The sequence below is a fragment of the Leptinotarsa decemlineata genome, unplaced genomic scaffold (genome assembly GCF_025532065.1).
Source record: "Leptinotarsa decemlineata unplaced genomic scaffold, Ldec_3_MD MMD2_tig00026347_RagTag_RagTag, whole genome shotgun sequence".
NCBI classification, from domain to species: domain Eukaryota; kingdom Metazoa; phylum Arthropoda; class Insecta; order Coleoptera; family Chrysomelidae; genus Leptinotarsa; species Leptinotarsa decemlineata.
In genome coordinates, this window is record NW_027412698.1 from 4,066,529 (window position 1) to 4,077,402 (window position 10,874).

General features: G+C 42.7%; 2 protein-coding genes across 2 annotated transcripts; both read left to right on the forward strand.

Moving 5' to 3' along the window:
- Positions 1-667: 667 nt before the first annotated feature.
- Positions 668-1,984, forward strand: LOC141486231 (uncharacterized). Its single transcript, XM_074183962.1, has one exon. It carries the CDS (start codon positions 668-670, stop codon positions 1,982-1,984), a length of 1,317 nt encoding a protein of 438 aa, XP_074040063.1.
- Positions 1,985-2,353: 369 nt separating this feature from the next.
- Positions 2,354-4,624, forward strand: LOC141486149 (uncharacterized). The gene has a single exon (XM_074183868.1). It carries the CDS (start codon positions 2,761-2,763, stop codon positions 4,618-4,620), a length of 1,860 nt encoding a protein of 619 aa, XP_074039969.1. The 5' UTR covers positions 2,354-2,760; the 3' UTR covers positions 4,621-4,624.
- Positions 4,625-10,874: the final 6,250 nt, after the last annotated feature.

The following is a 10,874-nucleotide window of genomic DNA, read 5'->3' on the forward strand; positions in this document are numbered from 1 at the left end:
TTTTTGATTTTTCTTCTTCGTTCATATGTTCGGTTCTTATCTTTGACAGGTCTAACTTTCGGTTGGTAGATATTTCAAAATTGTTTAAGTCAATATTTTGGATTTCATTCCTATCAAATTTTTCGACTGAGAAAGGTTTCGATAAATCTAACGTTACTGGTTTAACTGTGTTATTTGAAATGGTTGTTAGAGCAAAACCGGTTTTTGCTGTACTGAGGCATTGTGGTATTTGACAATTATGAATTTTATAATGAGGTATTACAATTTCGCAATTAGGAATAGATGTTTTGATTTTTATCACTTGTTCTGATCTCGGCGCCACTGTGACTAAATTAAGTTCGTTACTAGTCTGATAAAATAGAAGTTTTATTTTTGTGTATGGTGTTATTAAATATCATTTGTCGAAGTTAATACTAGCTTGTAAAATTTTAAGGTTGTCTAGGCCAATGAGACCGTCAAAAACATTATGAAATTTAAATAAGAAAAATTTTAAACTCATTGGTTTTGGTAAATTGAATATTTGTGAGGAAGGAAGTTCCGCACTGTACTCTACGAGGAGATGTGGCTGAAATATAATGAGACGAAAACGGAATGCATGTTCATACCAACTAGTAGGGATGTAAGAACCCCGGTTCTCAGAATGCAGGGAAGAGTGATTGAACCAAAAATGAGTGTGAGATATCTCGGAATTGTGGTGGACACAGGACTATTGTTCATAGACCACCACAAAGAGGTAAGGAGAAGACTGAGTGAGCTGGCAGGGAAACTGAGGAGATGGACCGGGAAGAATGTTGGACTGAGGAGAGAATGCGTAAGGATGATCTACGAAAGGGTGGCCAAACCTGCGGCACTGTATGGCGTACAAGTCTGGGGGGAAAGGGCGCATGACACTAGGGTTAAGAGACAGCTGAGTGCGGCACAGAGGCCGTTTCTGTTAGCATCATGTGGAGCTTACAGAACGACGCCAACAGCAGCACTCAGTGTTATAACCGGAATGGCGCCACTTCAAATAGAAGGATGGGCCAGACATCATGAATGGAGAGCGAATGGAAGAATGAAGATAGAGGAAAGAGTGAAAGGTGAAGATAGAATTTTCCCCTGGCTGCAAGGGGAGTTGCTGGAGGAGATGGAGGGAGAAGAGGTGATTGAAGTATATGTGGACGCAGCAGTGAGGATGGAGGAAGAAAGGATGGGAATCGGATGGGCGTATAAAAGGAGAGGGGATGAATGGAGTACAGGGAATGAAAGGATAACCTGGCAAAGTAGTGTGAATGAAGCAGAAGCAATGGCAATAGAGCGGGTGATCGGTATGTGGAGTATGGAAGAGAATATCAGAGTAGTGAGTGACTCAGCAATGGCGGTAGATAGAGTGAATGCAGGAAGAGTGAGGAATAAAAGGATAGCAAGGATACAAAGGATGATTGAGGAAAGGAGAGAGAGGGGAGTACGTACCCAAATCATATGGAGGAGGGGACACGACATCGGTAACATGGGAAATCTAAAGGCACATGAAAAGGCCCACATGGGCATGGATAAGGAGCAGGTAACGCTTCAGGCCAGGCAAGCTTATAGTAAATTGGAAGAGAGAAAGCGTGTGAAAGAGACAATAAAGAGGGAATGGGAGAGGGGTACGACTGGGCGATTGTTCCATAGATTCTGTAGAACAGTCGGGTATGAATCATTGGATCTGTCGCGAAAGGCGATCCAGCTGCTCACAGGGCATGGGAATTTTCCGGGGTACCTGGCGCGATTTAGACTGGGACCGGAGGTTCCCTGCCCGTGTGGGTATGGGGAGCCGGAAGCGGCAGAGCACGTGATCGATAGATGTTTGATAGGGGACAGGATTGGATGGAGAGAATGGAAGGAGAGAATGGAGAGGATGAATGGAGAAATGAGTCTAAGGGATGAAAACGGAAATAAGAGGGAATGGATACGATTTGCGAATGAATGGGCAGATTGTGTGGTGAGGGACGATAGGGAATGATTTGGGCAAGTTACCAACTCATTGCAATAAAAGGAAAGGTCACCTCTGGGTGGTGTGAACATCATCCTGGTTATGGTTGAACACAAGTTTGGAATTGTATAAGAATCCGACATATGACACAAGAATATGATGTGAAGAAAAAAGAATATGGGTGGGGAGATAAATTTTTGTAATATGGGTTTGGGTTACAATGGTTTGAAGAATTGTTTATTTGCATTATTTTGAATTAGTTAAGTTTAGTTAAGGTAGCGATAGGTAAATAGTTATTGGAATATGGTTACATTGGTTAGAAGGATTGTTAAGTTTCATCATTTTGATTTAGTAGTTAGTTAAGTTAGTGATAGGAAATCAAATGTTTTTGTATTATAAAATTATGTATGGAAAATTATTATTTAAATAAAGAAATGGGTCTTCTACCCCGCTGATTCGTCCCGGCGCATTGGCGTCGCTCTGCGGCGGTGATGCGCTGGGGGGAGAGTTCGGAGGAGTAGGGGTTCCCTTGATAGTGGTGGCGTTGGATAGAGGGAAGTTGCCAGTTGAAAGGCTTTCGGGCTAGGCCAACGAAGGCATAGGCATTGTTCATGTACTCTACGTTCAGCTGTCGTTGAGAGCGGACGTGTGTGTTAGAACGGATGAATTTGAAACCTGTTAGTGGTATTAGTTATCAAGTGATTGTTAAAGTGAAAAAGGACACATAAAAAGGTACTTTACATTGTTAATCTTCAAAGCAAAGTGATAGAGACACAAAAAGTGTATAATAGTATTTCATCAATCCCATGCAAATTCGAAAAACGGAATTCTGCATTGGGTTGAAGCACGTAAAAACACCGAACAAATCGTTAAAAACTAAAGAAATTTATTTTATCGGAATGGTATTTCTACGGACCCTCGAACTAAAATATTTGGCTCCTTCGCCAAATAAAATTGGCGAAGGAGCACCTTCGCCATTTCATAGAATGGATAAAAATCGAAAGCAAGGGGAGAAGGAATTGGATGAACATCTCGAGGAAATATTTAAACCGCGAGACTCACTGCCTAGAACACCTCCAGGCAAGAAACAAAGGATGATAGATGAGGCATTAAAAGAAGCGAAACAAACTATGGTAGAGACTGTGAGGGATATTATGAACAAATCGGCGGAGAAGCTGAGGGACGACTTGAACAGAACCATTCTGGAGGGATCCAGTGGGGAAGAGAGTGAAGAGGCAGCGGCTGGAGTTGGCAAAAAAGCTGGGGATGCACGGTCTATGGTCGCCGGGATTGGGGAACTGGTTGACACGATCCAGAAGGCCACCACCAGGTACTCCGGAGGAAAAATTCAATTTAATCGAGACGAACAGCTGGCGGTAAGTAACAGCCTGCAGAGAATTATGACCATAACAGGTAGAATGGGTAGCAGAATGGCTCAATTAGAGACGAGAGAGCATCTGTTGAGTGAAAGAATGAGAGAGTTGGAAAAAAGAGTAAGCGTGCATGAACGCGAAAGGGAAATACTCATGGCAGTGGGGATTAGACTGGAAGGGATGGTAGACTGGATGAATAGGTTTGGAAATGAATGGAGGGACATGAAAGCCACGGTGGAGAACCTCATGAGAGGTAAACCTAAGCCGGTTCAGACGAGAACGAGCGAAAGGTCGGCCGAAAGGACGACCGAAAACACGTCTCACGAACCAAGTGAGGCAGAAGGTACCGATCGGCCAATCACAGCTGGAACGGGAGCTGATACGGATATGGAAACGGACGCTGAATTTCGTGTAGCGTCAGTAAGCAGGCGAAGGAGAAGGAGAACCAGGAACAGGGGCAGAAGAACATACGCCAGTGAGCTCAACCGTAACAGAGGAAACGAACAAAGGCAAGGATGGACTACGCCGACAGCAATGGAGGAAGAGATTGTTGTTCTCAAGGCCGACGACAGTACACCCACGGCTAGGATAGTAGGTGAACGATTACGAAATGGGGGGGTGATGAGCTACGTAGAAGCCATCACCCGGAGTCGCAATGGGGTTGTGGTCCTAAAAGGAAAAGATGATGAAGGTAGGCAGATGATCAGGGAAGCGCTTCAGAATGAAAGCAGGGTGAACGTTAAAGAAGGCAAAAAACCGAATCCCCATGTCATGCTCACAGGGGTGGAAAAAGGATATGGGGACGAGGTACTGGTAGACCTCCTTCTGGAGCAGAATCCATCATTGGTGGAGGGGCTCGCGGAGGAGGATATCAGAGGGATGCTGGTACGAAAGAGGAGAGAGTGTAGGGTAAATAGATGGAAGAAAAACATAATCGTAGAGGTGAATCCGACGCTCTTCCGGAGGATGATGCGAATGGAGGTGATAAAATTAGACCTAGCGGATATATATGTGGAGGAGCACAGCAGCGTAGCGGTGTGCTTCAAATGTTGTCATTTTGGGCACACTTCTAAGATATGCAAGCAGGACCCAGCATGCAACAAGTGTGGAGGTATGCATGAGGGGAGAGATTGCAGGGGAGACAGAGGGCTCAATTGCATTAATTGCAAAAGAGCCGGAGTGAGAATGGACGTAAGAAGGCACTCGGCACTTGACCCAAAGTGCCCGGTATACATGAGAAGAGTGGAGCTGCAACGGAGGAGAACCAATTATGTTCAGGGTCCTTCAAATTAATGTCGGAAAGGGAAAGGAAGCTACAACACTGCTGCGGAGAACCGCTGAAGAGCGAGGAACCGCAGTAGTGTGTATCCAGGAGCCATGGGTCAAAGAACCACCTTGGGAGGAATGGCTGAAATACGACGGAGGGGAAGGATCGAAGGTTCGAACCTGGGTTCGTACCTCCGTTGAAAGCTTAGCTCTTAGGAATGCAAGGAGCGTGAATGGAGTGGGTGTAATGATAGGACAAGAGAGAAAGAGGATATGTATTATGAATGTGTATGACGAACCAGGAGGAAGAAGGAATGCAAGGATGGATGTGATGAGGAGAATATTTGATGAATGGGAAGGGAAAAAGATATTGCTAGGAGATGTGAATGCTAAGAATGTGGCGTAGGGTGGAAACACCACAGACGAGCGGGGAAAGGACATATTAGAATGGGTGACTGGAAAAGGATATGTCATAGAGAATGATAGCGAAAGTCCGGCTACCTTCTCTAGCAACAGGGGTGAAAGCTGGGTCGATTTGACCATAAGTGGGAACACGCAGGTGGACGACTGAAAAGTATGCATGGAAGAAACGTTAAGTGACCATAGAATGATTGAGTTCAGTCTGACGGGGTTTCCCAAGATGAGGAAAGTTAAGGTAATGAATATAAGGGGCACAAACTGGGCAGGTATGGAAAACATCATAGCAGGAAGGCTAGATACGAATGAGGATATTGAACGGGAAGCGATAATGCTTCAAGAAATAATGAAAGAAGCCTGTATGAGGTTTATACCTAGGTGTGAGAGGGTGATCGATGTGGAAAGAGAATGGTGGAGCAGGTAGCTCGAGACCATGAAGAAGCAAGTAAGGAGGAAAAGGAGAGAAGCTCAGGGAACAAGGGATGAAAACGCAAGAAGGAGAGGAATGAATGACTACAGAACGATAAGAAACAGGTATAAAAGAATGATAGGGAATGCAAGAATAGCCTGGTTGAGGGAGAGGGTGGAGCGGCTCCAGGACGAAAATCCGTGGGACCGCGTCTATCGGCTCCTCAACGATGATAGAGCTGGAGAAGTGCCCTCTAATGTCGTAAGAGGGGATGGAACCTACACCGAAGGGAAGGTAGAAACCAGTAAGTATCTACTGAATAAGTACTTCCCTAAGGACGACCCCTCAAATGACACACCAGCCAGACGAGGAATTAGGGAAGGAACAATGGGAGAGTGGGGAGAAAAACAGCCGTCCTTCTCGGTCGGGGAGCTGCGCACAGTTGTTGAACAGCTGCCCGATGGGAAGGCGACGGAAACCCCAGACCTATCAGCTTGCTGACTGGAATGGGACGTACGTTACACAGGCTTCTAAATGGTAGAGTGCAAATCTGGTGTGAGAGAGAGTTGAAATTCTCCCCGAACCAGTATGGCTTCAGGGCGGGAATGGATACCAGTATGGCGGTAGAAAAAATGGTGAATAGAGTGAAAGAAAATAAGAAAGCAAGGAGACATAGTTTGGTTTTGGCGTTGGACCTGTCAAACGCCTTTAATACCGCATGGGCACCAGTGATAGAGAGGTGCATGAAGCGAATGGGGATGCCGGGTAATGTGGGGATGACGTGCTTGAGTTTCATAGGTAGAAGAACGGCTACCTGCGGGCAGGTCTCTGAGATGTTGGACAGAGGCTGCCCTCAGGAGTCTAGCCTGGTAGACACTATGGCTGGTAGTGATGGAAGCATGGTTCGAGCGAATCAGAGACATGAAAGTGAGAGAAGGCATCGGAGCATACGGAGTATACACGCAGGCCTACGCGGATGACCAACTAGTCATCATCGAGGGAAACTTTGTCAAAGACATAGAACGGAGGTGGGAGCTGGTACGGAAAGAATGTAAAGAATGGGAAGACGAGATGTGGCTGGAATATAACGACTCGAAAATAGAATGTATGAACATACCAGCCAGGAGGGATGAGAGACTCCCGGTCATAAATATGAATGGAAGAGTGATTGAGCAGAGTATGAATGTGAAGTACTTGGGAATTGTGGTGGATACTGGATTATTATTCACAGACCACCACAAGGGAACAAGGAAAAAACTGAATACGCTAGCGGGTAAGTTGAGAAGATGGACCGGGAGAGACGTTGGACTGAGGAGAGAATGTGTGAGAATAATATACGAGAGAGTGGCAAAACCTGCGATCATGTATGGAGTACAAGTGTGGGGGGATAGAACGCATGATAGTCGAATCAGGAGACAACTGAGCGCGGCGCAGAGGCCCTTCCAAATCGCTTCATGTGGAGCGTATAAAACGGCGCCAACGGCTGCGCTCTGTGTTATCTCAGGTATGGCACAGCTTCATGTGGAAGCGAGCGCCAGACACCATGAGTGGAGGGTGAATGTGAGAAGAAATAGAGAAGACAGGGTGAAAGGAGAGGATAGAATACTCCCATGGATGCAAGGAATGTTGCTGGAGGAAAGGGAGGACGAGAGAGTGATGAGGGTGTATGTGGATGCTGGAGCAAAATTGGAAGAAGAACGAATGGGCATAGGCTGGGCATACGAACGGGAGAAAAATGAATGGGTACAGGGGAATGTAAGAATCCCCGGACAGAGCAGTGTGAATGAGGCAGAACTGGTTGCGATCGAGAGAGTGATAGGTATGTGGGATATGAATGAGAGTGGGATATGAATGTGGTAAGCGATTCTGCCATGGCTCTGGAACGTCTGAAAGCAGGAAGAACGAGGAATAAGAGGGTAGCGTGTATACAGAGGATGATAGAGAAGAGGAAAGTGAGAGGAGCGCGGACCTGGTTAATCTGGAAGCGCGGCCATGAGAATAACAATCTTGGTAATAGAAAAGCTCACGAGGAGGCGACAAGGGGAATGAGGAAAACGGAGATTACATGGGAAGTAGTGAGAATAGGGAGTAAGAGTGAAGAGAGGAAGAGGATCAAAGAACGAATCAGGATAGATTGGCAGAGGGAATGGGACACGGGAGAGACTGGGCGGCTGTTCTACAGATTCTGCAGGACAGTCGGGAGTGAATCACTGAATTTGTCGCGGGAGGCCACCCAGCTGCTTACGGGACATGGTAATTTTCCGGGATACCTTGCCAGGTTTAACCTGGGCTCGGAAGTGCCATGTTTCTGCGGCTATGGTGAGCCCGAAACGACGGAACATGTGATAGAAAGATGTATGGATGGAGACAGGATTGGGTGGCGTGAATGGAGAGAATATAAGGAGCGAGAAAATGGGGAGATAACACTGAGAGGAGAGAATGGAAAGAACATTGAATGGATAAGGTTCGTTAATGAATGGGTGGAGAGTGTGGTGAGGGATGAAAGAGAAGGGTAAAGAGCAGGCTGTTACCTTGGTGCCAAAAATCTGGAGTGCCGGGGACTTGGAGTGCTGGCGGCGGTCTCCCCAATGGTGGCGACCACGGATATTGTTCGGGCATTCAAGCAATGTACAGAAAAAGAAGAAATGTTCTAGTTGAATTATCATGATATATTGTATTTAGTTTGATTTAGTATTTTGTATATAAATGTTTTGTAAATGATATTATGGAAATAAAGAAAAGGGTTTTTTACCCCGCTAATTTGGGGGAGCATGGGTTCTCGTGGCGGTGGTTTCGATAGATAGAGGGACCAGGACAATATTGAGCGATGGCACTATTCATGTACTTGTGAGCAGATTTTTGAAAAACAGTAGATACTATAAATGGGTCATTTTTAATTGAATTTGGAAAATATTTATAGGCGATTTCGGGGTCAATGAATGATTTGTTTGAACCGGAATCAATCAAATGTTTGAGGTTGTATTCTGGAAAAATTATGTATGATAATTCACTTGAATTTGAGGAATTGAAAGAAATTATTTGTGGATTCGTATTGACATTTTCCGAGGCTCTTAATGAAAATTTATCTTTTTATTTTCTGGTGGTTCAATGTCTTCGGAAATGAAATGTTCATTATATGATTCAGCTTGATTATCAATGGCAATATTTTGGGCAGTATCAAAATATTCATTGATTTCATCCGTTTCTGTATCAAATAGTTCTTCACTAATCCAATTTCTTGGAGGCTGTGGTCTCCTATTTGCAAAAGACGTGGATGGCTGTGCAAAATTAGTATTTCTTGTGGAAACATTCATTTGTGTTGGTTGAAAACGAGTATATCGTGTTGATAAACTCATAGGGGAAGGTCTCGGTTGCGGTTTGTTTTGAGGTTTGAAAACATTTTGAAGCGGTTATTTGAAAACCTGTGCATTTGTTAGAAAATGTTGTGGTTGAGGTCTAGGCCTTTGTTGAATATTAATAGGCTGGGAAGGAAAGTTATTTTGTCTTTGGAAAAAGTTATTTGGAGTGTTAGAATTGAAAGAATGGTTTTGGTTGTGCAAATTTGAGGTATTATTACTATTTGGGATATTCCCTGATCTTTGTTGTATCGGTCTTTGATTTACAACAGATTTTGCAACATTTCTATTTGAAAAATTTTGAAAATAGTGAACATTTTCCTGTTGTATTACATATTGTAGTGCTTCACTAAGTGAATTGGGTTTCATACATCTCAGTGTGGTGCTTAAAGGTTCTTTGAGTCCGGAGAAAAATGTTTTTAGTGCTAAATTTTGATAAAGTTATTTTTTTAAAGTTTTGGCAACATCTGTTGTTTCATGAACATTTACGTAGCTACACAGCAAATTCAAAATATTCAAACACCTATCATAAAATGATTGAGCGTTTTCGTTATGAGATTATCTGAGCATAACAAGGTCTCTATTTAAACAAACCTCGTCTCTTTGATCTGAGAAATTTATAGTTAATATTGTTTTCAAATCTTGCCAATTTTTGGCACCTTGAATGTTTACTTTAGTCTTTGCATTTCCTGTTAATTTGGAAATGATTGAGTTCAGCAGATAAATGTTTTGAAAATTATCTACATTGATGTTATCGTAAAAATTTGTGATAAGTGATTCACTAATTGATAAAAATCTGTTAAGGTCATTGGGGTTGCCATCAAATTCTGGCAAGCAACTTAAATATTCTACTTTAAATTGAGCCATATTTATATCAGGGAGTTGATTTGGCAAAATATTGAGAAGAGGTGGTCTCAGGATTGTGTTTTGTGTAGGAGTAGGGTTTGAAAATCTTTGTGAGTCAGTTGAAGGAGTATTTATATCCAAATTTTCTAATGCATTCAATAGTTGATTGAGCGACATTAAAATTGTACTTACAGCAATATGAGTACGACTTTGAGCATGGTATTCATCTACTTATCCACTATAAGGGGTTGCGTCTGGATCGGCTATTCTGTTTTCTCCAGGCAGTGCTCCTTGCAGAATTGGGCTATGTTGGTCCTAAAACTCGATGAAAGGCTGTGGACAATTTTAAGGAGTCTTTTTGCACGATTTGGCATTCCTCACATTTTAATTTCAGATAACGCGTCATATTTCGTTTCTTCAGAATTTCATAATTTTTGAAAAATAATGGTGTCGAACTAAAACATAGCCCACCTTTTCACCCAGCTACGAATGGCCAGGCTGAAAATTCAGTAAAATCGATAAAGAAATCTTTATTGAAAAGTTTAAATTCAGGTATTACTGTTTTGGATTTATTGTTGAATTGATTTTTGATGGATTACAGAAACACTCCACAATGTACTACTGGTATAAGTCCCGCGGAGATAATGATTGGTCGTAAAATTCGTACTGAGCTAGATTTGTTATTGCCAGAAACAAAAGAGGGGAAAGACGGAAATGAGTTTTCTGGAAAAGTGGTTGAAAAATTAAATCGTCAAAAAAAGTATTATGGGGAAAAAAGAATAAAAACTTTCTGTATAAGAGATATAGTATTAGTCAAAGATTATAGGGAAGTGAAAACAAAATTGATCAAAGGAAAGATTGAAAAGAAAATTGTTCCCAGAACATATTTAGTTTTTATACCAGATATAAAAAAACATGGCACCGGCATCTGAATCAAATTCTAGAGTATGGTGGATTGAATAGTGATAGTGAACATGGTGAAACTAATAAAAATAACGAACATCCACAAAGTGATGAAAATGAACAATTAGGTTTATCAGATTTGTTTAGATCACCTGAAACCCAATTTGAAAATGAAAATGATACAACAGAAACTATGATCCGTAGGGTTTACGTAAACGTAAACCTCCTGAAAGATTGGAATATTAGTTGCGGCATATTCAAGATCAAAAAGGGGGAGAAATGTAATATATTTGTAAATACACTCCGTATATATATTCATATATGAATGCCATGCGCATGTATCAGTTTTT

Bases quoted from the DNA above. Each gene is read 5' to 3' on its own strand.
- LOC141486231 (XM_074183962.1), top strand. From the start codon at position 668: ATGAGTGTGAGATATCTCGGAATTGTGGTGGACACAGGACTATTGTTC.
- LOC141486149 (XM_074183868.1), top strand. From the start codon at position 2,761: ATGCAAATTCGAAAAACGGAATTCTGCATTGGGTTGAAGCACGTAAAA.